Source organism: Alexandromys fortis, unplaced genomic scaffold (genome assembly GCF_014885135.2).
Source record: "Alexandromys fortis isolate MF-2015 unplaced genomic scaffold, M_Fortis_MF-2015_v1.1 scaffold_93, whole genome shotgun sequence".
In the NCBI taxonomy this organism is placed as follows: domain Eukaryota; kingdom Metazoa; phylum Chordata; class Mammalia; order Rodentia; family Cricetidae; genus Alexandromys; species Alexandromys fortis.
Genome location: NW_026067970.1, coordinates 4,579,652 through 4,595,447, shown reverse-complemented (window position 1 = coordinate 4,595,447; position 15,796 = coordinate 4,579,652). Strand labels below are relative to the sequence as shown.

At 44.5% G+C, this 15,796-nt stretch overlaps 1 protein-coding gene across 4 annotated transcripts in view; it reads left to right on the top strand.

Moving 5' to 3' along the window:
- The window catches only part of Cpvl (carboxypeptidase vitellogenic like), a 104,321-nt gene extending 93,201 nt beyond the window's left edge, over nt 1-11,120 (top strand). For all 4 annotated transcript variants that reach the window (XM_050155572.1, XM_050155571.1, XM_050155570.1 and 1 more), the window contains one exon: nt 10,887-11,120. In XM_050155572.1, coding sequence (XP_050011529.1) covers nt 10,887-10,997 — 111 coding nt within the window. In that variant the 3' untranslated portion in view covers nt 10,998-11,120. The remainder of the gene's footprint in view (nt 1-10,886) is intronic.
- The last annotated feature ends 4,676 nt before the right edge of the window (nt 11,121-15,796 follow it).

Sequence of the window (15,796 nt, the reverse complement as noted above, 5' to 3'; positions counted from 1 at the left end):
ATCTCCTATGGATTTCTTGCTGTGTACCTGGCCGCATCAATAGGCAGTTTTTCTTTTTCTCTCTAAAACTAAATATTAAATGTATACTCAGTGGTACCGTTTGCGGAAGGGTGAGACGGATGAGAGGTAAAAGCCATTATCCTTGCCAGCATTAAGAAATCCAGCATTCCTGTATCTTGGCCTTCCCTGTTCCAGCCCCAACCTACTACCCCTAGAAGGAAATGTCTTGGGTTTTGAGTTCATCATTCTCTTCCTTTGCTCATTTATATTAATAATCCTTTATATGTATATATATGTATATAATATATACAATATGTTCTCTAGAAATATACATTCTGCTCCTTTTGTGCTTAATTTCACATAAAGGAACTACTCAGTGTGTGTTTTGAGATGACATAGCTTGGTGCCAGCCTATACTGGCAGCGTGTTGATGTGCGCAAGGCTGCTGTTCTTTTGTGACGACATAGCTTGGTGCCAGCCTGTACTGGCGGGTGTTGATGTGCGCAAGGCTGCTGTTCTTTTGTGACGACATAGCTTGGTGCCAGCCTGTACTGGCGGGTGTTGATGTGCCCCGTGCTACTCTTCCTTTGCACTACACGGTGTGATTGCATTATTAACCCATCCACTGCTGGTAGGCCCTGGCGTGGCTCCTGAGTCTCTGCACCTACAGCTGGCCTCACTGTGAACATTCTTGCCCACACCCTTTGTGCCTGTGTTAGCACGACTAAATAATGTGTGTCTTCCACATGGATTGTGTCCTTGATGCCTAAGAGCTCGGGTTATTGAACATGGTGTCCTTTTCCTTGATAGCTTTCTCTTCTTACCTGGGCTGGGTAGTTGAAGGAGGCCTTTGCATCTTTCCTGTGTCTTATTGTTCGTGGTTAGTTTTCTCTCACTCTTCCCTCCTGCTGTCCGCTTTTCTGGTCCCCATCCTCTGCACTGACCGTGGCATGCCCATGTCTCCAGGATGCCTCAGTTGTGAGTTTATTTGTACATAATACCCTGCTGAAGTTGACTTCAAGGGAAGAAAGTCAGAAATACTTTCCTTTAGTACCTCTCAACTCAACTCCACCAGCCAGTGCCTCTTTACTAAGAGACAACTAGTCAAACTGCCAGGTTTCCGCTGTGCCTTGCAGCTAGGGCCCAGCCTTAGGCAACAGCAGAGAGAGCCTGACTCTTTCTCTCTCGGAATCTTTCTCACTTTCATCACCTGTCTGTCAGACAGGGAGAAGACATGATTCAGCCGGTTTGCTCTGCCACGATTCTGCCTTGCCCCAAGTCTTACCAGGAACTTAAGGGGAGCCATCATCGTCAGCTCCCCCCACACCCGCTCCTCAGCTGGCAGCTCTCACATCTGCTCTGTAGTCTCCTGCCCATTGGCCTGATTCGATTCATTCCCCAGTGCTCGTCATAGAAACCCCAGAGAACTACTTAAGCGCAACACTGCATTCATACAAAGCAATAAAAATAGTGCAGTGTTTAGGGGAGCATCAGAATGCCATGTGGGCTTTCCCACACTGAAAATTCCCAAGTGAAACCCGCTTCTGCCTTGTGGCGGTGTTCTAAATGGTGCCACTTAAGAGCGTTCTGGATTTGTGTCTGAAATTCCTATTGTTCACGTCTTTCCTTTCCCAGCAGCTCCTTAGCTGCTGCTAACACATCAGTTGACCCTTGCCTCAGCACTTTTCTAAACTGCAAGTCTGGTCGTGTCTTTTCCTTGTTTAAAGCCTCTTACCTTCTTGCCAATTCGATTCCCTTGGCCTAATAGGATACCTGCTCAGGCCTCAATCCCCTCCCCTCCCCAGCACAGTTAGAACCCTGAGATGCAAAGCAACACACCATGACACCATGTCACTCCCCACATGAGCCTCACAAGCCCCACAGTGTTCCCACACCTACTTGAAAAGGCACTTGCTGCTTTGGCTGCTGAAATACTCTCCCCACCCTTGGCTCATTAAAACTCAGTTCCCATGCTCTCTCCAGGAAGCCTTCCTTGATTCTGCCCCTCTGCATAGCTCTTTCTCTGCGACTCTGATTGGGTACACCCCCGATTGCATGCACCACATTGGGCACCATGATGGTCTGCTTCTGATGGACACCAAGCCCCTTGAGACTGAAATAATATGACATGGCTCCATTTGCACACCCTTTACCATAGTCCCTGGGACTGAGTGAATATTCAATGGATTCCAATCAAACTGGCTTCATCTTCATCCTTAGACCTATCTCCTCTCCCCCTTCCTTCTCCCTCTCTCAGCCCTCCTCTCCTACACATGCATGCATTTAAATACGTTTCCCAATGAAGAGGATGGCTTCTCAGCACTTAGATAGGGCAGGGCATCTTCTAGGCAATAGACTAGACATGCAGAGATAATGAAGACATCAGAACAGTTCTCTCCCCACCAAGGGCTGTATTATTTCAGCCATAGACTATTTCCCTTCTGTGTTCCCTAAGAGGAAAAACAAAACAAAAACAAAAAACAAAGACCAGCCCCAAAGACTATTCTTGAACATGGAGTTATGAAAGAACTTGCTTGATTATCCTGTGGCTGAGGATAGCATCCTCTCCTTTCAAATACTGGATTCTTGATTTTTGTTTGGTTTCCTTAACTTAAAAAAATCCACACGGCTTGCTTCCTGAAAACAAAGGAAACAATAAACAATAGCTACTCCCAATTTGACTCTAAGTGTTTACCAGCCGCCTTCTTAACTCACATGCTCTATTTCATCAGCGAGGACCGCTTAGCATCAAAAGAATGCTTCCAGATTAAGCTGTCCCAATTGCATTGAGTTAATACTCTGGGAACTAATTTACTGTATGATTAAAATATACATTGGCTAACAGATCTATTTATTGATGTATTTCAGCTAGGCAACAATGTATAATTTTCTCTTATCTGTTGAGTGGTTTTTAATAATCTATTGAAATTTGAAAGAGAACCATTTCATTAAATGGGAAGTGAATAAATACTAAGAAATCTAACATTTAAGGAATTATCTCCACATGGAGAATAGGTTTTAAAAATTAATGATATTTCAGTAACAAGGAAGAATGGGGTTTGCTTTTTAAACAGTAACTTTTTGTTGTTTGGATTCAAAGCGTAGCCAACAGTCACAGAAATCACTATGGGGATGCTAAACAGAGTCAGAAAACAAACGAGGGAGAGATGGGAGGGAGAGGAAGGCAGGCTTGGTCCCCGGCCCAGTTGTGTTAAAGGTGACTGCCATGCGGGCTGCTGGACCAAGGAACTGCATCTTCTTACAGTTTTGGACTCAGAGATCAAATGTTTTATTTCAGGAAATGTCATGAGCAACGTTTTGACGGTAGGCATGCTCTCTACCCTAAACCCCTGGGACTCAGGAACAGTTATGGGTTCTGGGATCCCTGTTGACTGTGGGTCAATTATACAGTTAAATTGAAATACCCTGTCTGGTCTGAAGTTTCCCTAACAGTCGGATTTGGAGCACACTGAGTCCTCTGATGTAGAAGCAAGCAGCCGGGACATGGTGGGTAGGCTTGAAGTTTCTTATTGCCTGTTACCCTAGAAAGCCTGGGGCAGGTGTGGGCAGGCAGACAATAGGCCTTCTCATCTTTCTGCAAGTATTTGAAATCTAGCCCATCTGATTTCCAGAAGCAAGGTTTCATTAAGGTTTGGGGCCTTATAATTTATGTCTCAATGAATGTTTCTTGGTATAGCGGGAGCCTTCTGTCACCGTGACAGGATCGCCATGGGTGAACTGACTTAAAGGGACAAAGGTCATATTTTTAAGATTTATTTATTCTTATGTGCATTGGTGTTTCACCTGCATGTACGTCTGTGTGAGTGTGTCTGGTCCCCTGGAACTGGAGTTGCAGACAGTTGTAAGCTGCCATGTGGGTGCTGGGAATTGAACCCAAATCCTCTAGAAGAGCAGCCAGTGCTCTTAACTGCTGAGCCAGGTCACACTGCCCATGGTCCCTGAACGGGGTCAGCTGCTTCGTCATCTTCAGGCCTGTGGTGAAGTTGCACATCATGGCAAGAGTGTGTGGTGAGGCGAAGCTGCTTACCTCATGGTGACCTGGAAGCAACAAGACAGAAAGAAGCCAGACTCCAATATCCCTTCAAAGGCAACAGCTCCAGAGACCTTACCTTCCACCGAGACCTCTTAAAGGCTTTACTGTCTTCCAGTAGTGCTGAGGGCCAGGGACCTAACCTTCAACAGTACCAGTGTTTGGAGACTACTTCATATGCAAACCATGACACTTGAGGTTACCTTGAAAAAGAGGAAGCATGCCAGCTTGTTCCTTGCTTGTCTGGGAAAGACAAAAATGTAAGAGAACCATTGTCTGAGCACACGTCAAAGACTTCCGTTTGTACTGTTTCCAGGGTCTGTGGTGTCACTGCCAACTCAGCTGATTTCATGCTACTGACTTATGATGTCATGGAGTCTGGAGCTTACTGACAAAGTGTCTAATTGGCTTTTCTGATTCAGTAGGAAGGGCCCAGCACACCCCTGAAAGAACCATCCCCTCTATCTTTCTGCAGGAAGTAGAATCTGAGTGGGTTGGCTGGCTCATGTTGCACGATATCCAGGATACTGAGCCGTCCCCACTGCTAGAGGGTACTGACTGCTTAGCCTCTGCCCTCTGTCTACCCAACCCCCCACACAAAAGAAGCAACAAATGGAGATCCCGAAATAAGATACCCGGTAATGGTAAATAAAGAGCTGAATGGTGCTTTCTACCCTCTGCGGATATCAGATTCAAACACTGGATTCAGAAAGGCCGAATGAGGAAGGGAGTTTCAATTACTTTTTAATTGCACCAAACACCGTGTTGTAAAGTGAGTTCCCATAAGGGGAAAAGCCAGAAGAGTTTCTTGCCATTCCACTAAGGCGAGTAAGGTCTTGCCTGCTTGTCATTTGCGTGTAGAGCAATGGAAGGGTTTGGCACTACCTGTGGGGAGAAGGAGAGAGGGGGCGCAGAGAAAGAATGGGATGGTCGATGGCTTGGGCAAGTGGAAGGGTAAAGTCACCTAGGTGGTTAAGCTGAGTGTGCTGATGGAGGTCTGTGCCCACGATCAAGCTATTTTCTTTTAATCAGATGCTCCCATGAACAAGAAGAATCCCTAATATGGGACTCAAAAAAAAAAAAAAAACCTTTGAAGATAACTATTTCCATTTCTTATCAGTGAATCAAATTCTTTTTTTCTAAATAAGTGGTCGTGAAGTTTGTTTTTCGTCTCACGTGTGATGTCTCCTCCACATTCTCCTGTCATCCTTTTTTTTATTGAGAATAAGAAAAAAAAAGTTTCCGCCTCCTCCCAGCCTCCCATTTCCCTCCCCCTCCCCCCACTCTTTTCCCCCTCCCCCCACTCCTCTCCCCCTCCCTCTACTATCCAAAGAGCAGTCATGGTTCCCTGCCCTGTGGAAAGTCCAAGGTCCTCCCCCCTCCGTCCATGTCTAGGAAGGTGAACATCCAAACTGGCTAGGCTCCCACCAAGCCGGAACATGAAGTAGGATCAAAACCCCTTGCCATTGACCTTGGCTTCTCATCAGTCCTCATTGTTCTCCTGGCATCCTTTTATCGCTTCTATTATTTCAGCGCCATCATCTTCCCCATTATAATTTGCTGATATGTGCTTTTATTATCTATGCATTTAATATTTACCTAAGAATTATGCACAGGTATCCTAATTTAAGAAATATACGAGATCTGGTATGCTCACAGCTCTCCAAGAGCCCAAGATACCTTTAACTATTTCGCTCAACTTACACCACCTTTGTGCAAGTGGCGTTTTTTGCCAATGTTATGACAAGAAAAATCATTATTTTTGCCAATTATTTTAGGGATAGTTTTCCTTCTGTCTGATGAATAGCCTTTAGACTTTTTGTTGGCCAAAGTATTTTTCAGTCTCTCATTTCCTTAGAAATGCGTCGGTGAGGTCTCCGTGCGTACAGAGGTGCTAGCCTGGCAATCCTTTCAGAACTTTGAAGACACTAACTCATCATCTTCCAGTTCTCATCATTTCTATAATTAATCTCCTCCTTTTCCCATGATAGCTTTGAAAAGTATCTCTTTTATACGTGTGTGCATGCCTGAGTGGATGTATATGTACCATGTGTGTGCCTGAGGATGTCAGCAAAGGGAATGAGCTTCCCCTGGGACTGGAGCTGTAACTGTCGCTACTGGAAACCAGACCTTGGTCCTCTGCAGGGGCAGTCAGCATTGGAGCTTCCCAAAACTGAGAAGAGGTAACTTTTATCAAGCCTGGACAACTATCAATCAGTATCTCTAAATCTTTCTGTTTCCTTTGCCCTATCCCTTGGATTTTATTCTAGAGTCCAGCCTAGAATAATCTGATGCTTTGGAGACTCCTGGCCTTTCTGTTGCAACGCTGCTATTCATGCCTCAGCCTGGACATTGTTGACGAACCAGAAACATAAACTTCTGTTTCTAATAGATTTTCCTTCTCCTATGTATAAACTACTGCAATACCATTTGTTAAGTTTGCAATTTCAGTTAGGAATGGGTGGAAATTTTTTTATTAATATTTGTTTTTATTATGTATGTATGTATATATGTATGTATGTATGTATGCATGTGTTAGCCTGCATGTTTATATGTGAACTTTGTGCGATCATGCTGGGAGAGGGTGTCACAGCCTCCATCAGTTCAGTGGTGAGAGGATTTCAGTGGAGCTGGCTGCTGGGCTTGCTGAGGCTGTCGCGTCTCTGGCTCTTTCCCTCTGCAGACACTTGTGAGTCTAGTGGAAATTCTGCTGTTTTCCAGTGCCAAGCCTCCATTTCTTGCCTTTGGAAGTTTTCACTGGGTTTTGTTTTTCTTCACACCCCTAAGACCATGAGGTCAGCTTTCTCTTATACCCACAACAGACGACACCCACACCAAAGCCCCAGCTGGATTTCTCCAGGAACACATGATACTGTGACGGCTACGTGTGGATCCACTAAGGCACCCGAAGCCCCTTTTCGCCTCCTGTCCAGTAGTCATTGCTAGTCTGACGGTTGACGATGGGAAACCCTGAGGGTGACTTCTCCTGTGCATTGCCGAAGCATCCCTGCCTCGACCTTTGCTCTGGTTTTCCTGAGCTGCTCTTGTCTCATTCATAGTCAGAGGTATCTGTTGGGACAATGAAAATAGGTTCAAAACTACCTAGCAATGACAGAGGAAACACTAAATGTGGCTGGGTTGCACACGTTAAAATGACTAAAGATATAATTTTAGGTTAAGTGGATTTTCCTGTAAATAAAAATAAACCCCAATTAACTCTGCTCACCCCAGCACATCCTAGCAGCACGTAGCCTGTGCTTGCCTGTTCAGCTCTCCTCGGTCTCTGTCTACTACTCAGTGAGCATACAGAAGCTGTGTCTGCTTACCTGTTGTCTCCTGCACATACAGGAGCAGATCCCTCCCTGGCAGTGTATTCCTGCACCCCTGAACCCCTGCCCACCCACCACTGAGGAGTCTGCCCTGTCCTGTCTACATCATAAGGCCATTGTGAATTTCTCTGTGTTCTGGCAGCCAAAGAAAAGCCCCGACTGGGAAACCTCTCCTGCTAGATCTGCACCTCTAGATCCAGGGAGAATTGAATCATTTACTCAGAACTAAATTGGAATGAAGCTTTAAGTGTTTGCATAACTCTCTTGAAATTCATGGCACACTTATGACCCCTGGAACATCTGGAGCACATGAGTTTTGAAAGCTCCCAAAATACATCATTTCTGGGGATGAGGCTATTTCCATCTGGGGAGCCCTGAGATTAATCTTGTCACATTTACATATGTAATCACAGCTCTGCCACATTTGGTCGCACACCTCTGAATGTTGCTGAGTGGCTTGCATCCTTGATTTGTGAGTCGTGAGACTTAGCTATAAAAAAAAAAAGAAACCTGAATGTGTTATTTTTTTTCAGCACTCATAAATTTACTTTTGCGGTCGATGTTGGTAAAACTCTGTATGTGGATCAGCCTGGGAACTTGGCACCATCTGAAGCAGCCTTGTGCCTACAGAGGCTTTACCTTCCAGTGTTAGGGACACAGGGCCCCATGTCATGTCATTGGCTCATTACGTATGGTAGCTCACAAGTGGACCAAGGTGAGACACATCCCAGCAGAAGATGATTATGTCCAGCTCCCTTGTGCTCCTCACCACTGAATGATGGAGGATGTGGAAGGTGTCCAGGCTCAAGGACATGTGAATGTAGAGGAGGAAGGATGCTCAGAGAGAACAAGAATCGCGCTGTCCTTGTACTGTGTCAGCGGGGAAAGAAAATCCCCTGCCTTGCTGCAGAGCAGAGAAAGTACTGAACAGCAGACCCCAACAGACAGTCCTTGCATGGACAGCACCAGCCACACTTTGGAATTGCTATTGTTGCAGGTGCGCAAGGCCCTCTGTGGACCCTCAGAATGGGAAAATCCAAATATTTTTATGCACATCCAAGTGAGAAAACCTCTCCTTAAACAACTCTTTGAAACCAAGATTGTTGACATGACTGTCGCGGACTGGGTGTTCCAGGGTAGCCAAGTTAAAGCTGATAGTTTAACTCTAGGAACCTCTTAAAATTAATTTACTTATTTCTTTGCATGTGTGTGAGTGTGTGTGTGTGCGTGCACGTGTGTGTGTGCAGGAACACAGGAAGTGGTCAGAAGAAGGGACTGTGTGGCCAGGCATGTTACGTTTGTGCTCAGATCTTTACTGCATCCTCCATAATTGCACAGCCCGCCCACATTAACTACTGAGCCATTACAAATCCTACGGGTTTAATATAGATCATTATGGATGGATACTATTAATGGCAAACAAATGTTTGTTTATTTTGTGACACTTGAGAGCTAACCCAGGACCTCTACATGACTACCATTCCTCGTATATCCAGGCACTGTGCTAAGCACTCCATACACAGTATCCCAGCACGTCTCCACAGTGAACCGAAGGGGAAGTATTTCTCTCCAGGTTGGACAGTCAGTGGTGCTCGTGCTGCTAGAAAGCAAGAGAAGCAACCCGCCCTGCTGCGATGGCCACAGACAATTGAACCCCATTCTAAACAGTGTAGAACCTAACACTGTTGAAATAGGAGCGGAGGGGCTGCATCCCCAGCACCCTGGCCGCCTGGCTAGCTTATGCCTGAAATAACAACACACAAACTGTATTCATTTAAACACTGCTTGACCCATTTCTATCTAGCCTCTTCTAGGCTAATTCTCACATATTAATTTAGCCCATTTCTAATAATGTGTGTAAGCACCCCAAGGTGCGCTTACTGGGAAGATTCTAGCCTACGACCATCCTGGGTCGGAGGAGCTTCCTTGCATGCATCTCTGTCTGAGGCGTCTGGCTCTGAGAGGAGCTGCATTACTTCTGACCTCACTTCCTCTTCCTCCCAGCATTTTCTTCTGTTTACTCCACCCACCTATGGTCTAACCAATAAAATGGGCCAAGCCAGTTTCTTTATTAGCCAATGACCTTCCTCCATCATAACACTGCTTTAATAATCGAATGTCTACCCGCAGGGCTGGGCAGGGTTTGACTCCAATATTAAGGGTGGACGTGCTATGAGGTCAGAGATGCCAACTTTCTCTTCCATTTGAGTTATCCAACAGGCGACTTGGGCACCTGCGAAAAGTCAGTGTTTCAGCAAAAGCAGAAGGATATTTCAGAAAAACATCTTCGGCAGTGGCCCCAGCCCATGTCCATGGTTGCGTCGGCAGACCTGTGGAAACCAAGAATGTAACGCTGCACAGAATCCAAAATGAGTGGGTTTTTTAGTTAGTAGTGCAGATGAAGTGAGAGGAGTTTTGATGCGTCCTTGGGTACCAGTCCTCCTCATGCTCATTTATGGGGCCCTCTGAAGCCCCAACAGTTCTTTTCCCAGCTAAGAGTCGGGGCAGAAGAAAACACACAACCTGCTTTTAGTGGACAGCAGGGTAGAGGCCCCGAGTCAGCGTGTTTAAACACATACTCGTGAGCTCGTGCTGAGGAGTTTGGGATCCGCCTTTTTACTCCCTGCATTCGGTTCAGTTTTCCACCTAGCTCTATTCTGCCCTGCCGTAGGCCAAAGCAGCATCTTTATTAACCAATGGTAATAAAACATATTCACAGCATACAGAGGGGAATCCCGCATCACCAATGTCACCACTTATTTTGAAATGTGTCAAAAGATTCGGTGAACTCCCAGATGGAGTCAGGCGTGAGAAAGAACAAAGATGGCAGATGTTAGTGCACAGAGGGGCCGGGGGGGAGGGTGATGTGAGCACAGGAGTCTTTGTGGAAATAGTCTGTGTATTTGAACTTTTTTATAACATGATATCGGAAAAATTAGACTATTCTAATTCTGTAAGTGCTTAAAAATAATCTTTTATTTCAGGCATCAAGGATTTCTGTTTGTTATTTTAATTAATTAATTAAAAATATCCCCTTTATTACCTTTAAAAACTTAGTGGGGAGAGCCTCCCAGTGTAAGGGCTGGTTGGGCTGATTAATTAAAAGGCAGAAGTTGCAGCCTGATGTGGCCTTGGGTTAAACCTTTCTGCCTCCAAGTCCTAATTAGAGAAAACACTACAGCATTCACTCCCTGCTGGGGATCAGGAGAGAAAGTCACTCCAAAGGGGAAAGAGAAGTCCTGTTCAAGATGATGTGAACTGGTGTACAATCTAAGAACTGGAGCTAAAAAGCTCTCTGAACTCTAAGGTAAGTGTGAGGACCACTGTGGAAGGAAGGCTTCTGTATCTGCTTCTCTTTGTTTGCTCTCTGGCGACAGAACTCAGGGATGGGCTCTACCGTTAAACTACGTCACACACCGTTCTGAATTAGTGTTTAACCCGAGCTTCTATTTTCCATACAATGGTAATATGTATTTCTCTGTGTTCTTTTGTTTTTGTCCACTAAGGTAATTGTCCGAGGTGGAGGACACATCTTGCCCCATGACCAGCCGCTGAGATCTTTTGATATGATCAATCGATTCATCTTTGACAGAGGATGGGAACCTTATAATTCATAAACTACTTTCCTTAACTAGCTATGAGTTTTAATCACAAAATAATAAAAACTAAAGATGTCATAGAAATAAGAAATGTATCCTTTTATATTTGCAAGCTATTTCTTACCAATAAAAGTCACCCTGAAAATGCATGATTTTTTGTTTGTAGTTTATGGTTTGTTATCACTCCGAAATGAGAAGCACATGTCTTGATTTAGCGGATGGGAAGAATGGGTTCTGATAGAATATCTCGTCCTTCCCAGGATAGAAAGTTTAACAAATTAATAGACTTGTGATAACATCTGGTTCGGTAAATAATGCAACAGTTTGTCTCATAACACATCTGTGTTAATGGCTTTCCTGTGCTTTGATCGAGATACTTGGCCTCCAGACACAGCTAAGGAAAGGAAGGTTCGCTTTGGCTGTGGTTCCAGTCCTTCGTGCAGGAAAGCTACTGCAGGGGCTCAGACCATGCTAGCAGGCGTGTGGAGCGAAGCTGTTCACACACTGGTGGGTCAGGAAGCAGAGAGAGAGGCTAGTTGCTGGCCTGAGTTGTGCCTTCAGAGTTTACCCCTTGCTGCTCCCATCAGGGCCTCACATCCTCAAAGTCACAGGCTCCCGAATCAGTGCCACCACATGAGAAATATTGGTCCACGACATAGCCTAGATTCAAACTATAACAGCTTCTGATAGGGTTGATGACGTTACTGGAAAAACAACTGAGCAGTCAACCGAAGGTGTAACAATCTCAGGAAGGGACTTTGAACACACAAAGACTCAGCATAGAAGTTATCTTGTAATTCTCTGAAACAGAAACTGTCCTTGCAGACAAATGATACGTCACCAGCTCCCGGTAAACAGGGGGTGTGACACAGAGAGCAAATTCAATCTGTCTTTTCTTTTGTGGGTTCAATTGAGTTGTACACGCTCAGTAAACAACTTGCAGGCTCTATTAGATGAGTCATTTTAAATCTGAGTTTTTAATTTTCTGTTTTCTGTAACCAAACAAAATGAATCAAACAAACAAATCAAAATAAAAAAAATCAAACAAAGAGAGCAGCCTAGTCTTTTGTCATTGTTGGAATTGAAACTGGGCTTACCTGGCTCCAGAATATAGGTATGTTGGGATATACATTCAGTAGTGTTCCTCTGACTAAACAGTCACATTCAGGCAGGTTTTCCTTTTGACACACATATCTCTGAAATTCTAGAGCACATTTAGGTTTTCAGCAGGTTTTTACCTAGGTGTGATTTTGTCTCACTGAAAAATTAAATTTCATTTTCTCCTTTTATTAAAAATAGACTTTTTCTCAAATAATATATTCTGATTACAGTTTCTCTCCCTCTATTCCTCCCAGTTCCTCCCCACCTCCCCTCCCATCCAGATTCACCTATTTCTGTCTCTTATTAGAAATAAAACAGGCTTCTAAGGGATGCTAATAAATTATATAAAGTATAATGTAATACAATAAAACAAATATCAGCACATTGCAATAGAATAAAACAAATGAAATAAGGGAAAATAGCCCCCCCAAATGGTGTAAGTAACTGATACAGATGCAGAGACTCACTCTTTTACACATTCAGAAATCCCATAAAAACACTAAACCAGAGCCATAATGTATAGTCAAAGGATCTGTGTGGTAAAAGAAGAAGAAGAAGAAGAAGAAGAAGAAGAAGAAGAAGAAGAAGAAGAAGAAGAAGAAGAAGAAGAAGAAGAAGAGGAAGAGAGAAAATACAGAGAGATGAAGTAAAAGTAAAAATTATAAAGTATTTTATTGCTTTTGTTTGGTTGGTTTTGATTTTTCAAGACAGGATTTTTCTATGTAGCCCTAACTGTCCTGGAGCTGCTAGCTCTGTAGACCAGGCTGGCCCTCAAACTCACAGAGATCCACCCGCCTCTGCCTCCCAAGTGCTGGGATTAAAGGTGTGCGCCACCACCACCTGGCTAAGAAAAAATGATTTTAGAAAAGGAAAAGTCCTGACACAACAGTAGGAGACAAGGAACCTCCACAGACGCCACTGAGTTTGTCTTCTGTCGGCATCTACTGCTGGGGCTGCAACTTCAATGAGACTCCCTTAGAGAAAATCAAATTTCCATTTATAAATGGTTATCAATTAGAGAGGGCTTCCGGATTAGGGATGTGAGCATGTGTCCATGTCTCCTTTCAGCTCTAGGACTCCATTTGTTGCAGACCTGAGCAGGTCCTATGTGAGTTCATATATGTGATTATCATGTTGACTTAGAGGGACTCGTTTATTTTGTTTTGCTTTGTTTTTGGTGTTTTCTATTCCCTCTGGCTCTTACATTTTCTACCTCCTCTTCTGCAGGTTTCCCTGAGCTCTAAGGGGGTGATGTTGATGGAGAGATCCCATTTAAGGCTCAGTATTACGAGGTCTCTCACTCTTTGTCCGTTGTCTGGCTGTGAATATCTGTATTTGTTCCCATTTGTTGCAGGAGGAAGCTTCTCTGATGATGGTTGAGTAAGGCACTCATCTATGAGTGTAGCAGAATGGCTAGGAATCACTTTATTGCTATGTTGGTTATTTTTGTTGTTTTTTGTTTTGCTTTGTTTTTAGAAAAGTAGTATTTGGTTTTATCCTAGTTCCCTGTCTAGTCTCAGGGTTTTGCTTATCCAAGTGGTGTCTAGTATGGGTTCCAGCTCGTGGTATGGGTCTTAAGTCAAATCAGATATTGGTTGGTTACCCCTATAACTTTGTACCACCATTGCATTAGCCTATCTTGCAGGCAGGACACCACTGTAGATCAAAGGGTTTGTGGCTGTGTTGGTGCTTATATTTCTCCTTTTATAGAATGCAGAGTTACCTTCCTGACCCAAAGACACTAGAATGTGGAGGTGAAGGCTCCATGTTGGCCCCGCTCAGCTTCTCCATGTTCAATGAGTTGTGTAGTGTTGTCTTCAGCAATGGGACCTTGCTGTTAGTTTGTCAAGAGCAACCTCTAGTCTTAGTAACAGCCTGGATTGTTTGGGAATTCTCATAGGACCTCTGACCAACAACTCAATTAAATGTAACCCAATCCCGGTAGTGGAGGCTCCATTTGGTAACAGTAGTTGGCCAGTTGGGGCTCTGTCTCCCCCATAATTTGGTGATTTCATTTAGATCTCCTTCATATACATATATATTTTAGAAAGCTTCTACTGTATTAGGTTTCCATACAATCCCCCAAATTCCCCTTATTTTTGTTATCTCTCCCCAGATTCCCTCTTTCATGCCCCTCTGTTTGATTCTCCCATTCTAGTAGCCCCCACCAGAAAGGATACACGTAGCCAGAAACCAAGGACCCGAGTCTTTAGTCACAAGTCATGTGACTAAGACCCCTGATGAAGGGAAACTCTGGTGTCCCTTCCCCAACCCTCCTGCACCTGCTCTGGCCTTGCTGTGCCGATCTTATGCTGTTTAAGAACCGCTCTGTTCTTCATGCAGAACCCTGAAGAGGTGATGGCTGGCTGGGAACTCTCCAGTCCCACTGTTACATAGTGAGTCTGTCTCTTGGGGTGACACACAGCTACCTACACAAATGTGTTGGCTTTGTCTCACCTAGTATAGTTATTGCTATTACAATGCGGGAGATTTAAAACACTTTTGGGGAGGGACCTGAAAGTGATTAATTTTGTTGCCCCAAGATACCGAGCCTGGGAACTAAACACAGACTGTTGTGATTTATCTCTACCGGAGACCAAGCAAAGACATCTGGTCAATCATTTTAGCAGGATTTCTGGCAAACTGGTTTGTGTGGCGCAGGGCTAAGTGCGTTTCCCAAGGTTCCGGGTGTTGGAGGAAGCCAGGGTCGTAGCTGCTGCCTAAATGGATTTCACAGGAAATGCTGTTGCATCCGTCCAAATCATTGGGGGCAAATATTAATCTTTTCCTTAAATGCTAAATTGTCAACTCGCCAAAGTAAGAAAGGCTCATTGCAAAATAATAAATAAATAAATAAATAAATAATCCCATAGCACACACAAGTGACTGACAACTACTAACTTATACCCATGCTTCGAAGGCTGGCATCTGTGGAAGATACAGGGACCACTACCAAAATATTACATCAAACATAGAGAAAGAGCCCCCACCCCAAGGTGTTGTGACTTGAGGAAGGGGGCACAGATGAATTGATGTCAACAGCCAAAATCTGTTCACCACACACGGGTGACAAATCTCAGCAGGAGGACGAAGGCCGGAGTCTGCCTGTTGACCTGCACTGGAAATACTCGGGAATTTCCCAGTGGGTGTTTACAAACAGAACTCACGTGCACATCTAGTAATTTCTAAAATGCTCTGAAGTTCTCACACATGGGAAAAAAGGAGACCAGAAGAAGAAATACCTCAGGACTGAGGGGAAGAGCAAGTGACACACATATTAGGACCCAGAGGCATGTGGCCGTGAGCCCTGGGCACAGAGGTTCCCGGGTGACAGCCAGGACCTCCGGTCACTGCACATCGTGATGAGTCACACTAAGCTGAGAGACAGAACTTGTTCTGAGTCACAGGGACCCAAGGACAAATCTGATCTGGTGCCCTGCCCTTGAAGCCTGTAGCTGGAGGAGCCGACTTCATGAATATTAACTCCAGAGTGTGTACTCTAGCAGAGGAAGCTCCCGCATAGCTAGAGAGAAAAGGAGTGGCTAGTTGCTCCCCATTGAAGAAAAGCGGGTGCTGCCGAAGGTTGAGCCATTACGCTCACATGCAGGGACACTGAGGCTCTGAGCATGTCCCCATCTGTCTCTTATTCTTCTCCTGCTATTTATGATAGTTTTCTTTTTCCTTGAAAATTTGAATTCAAACGTAACTTCCCTAAA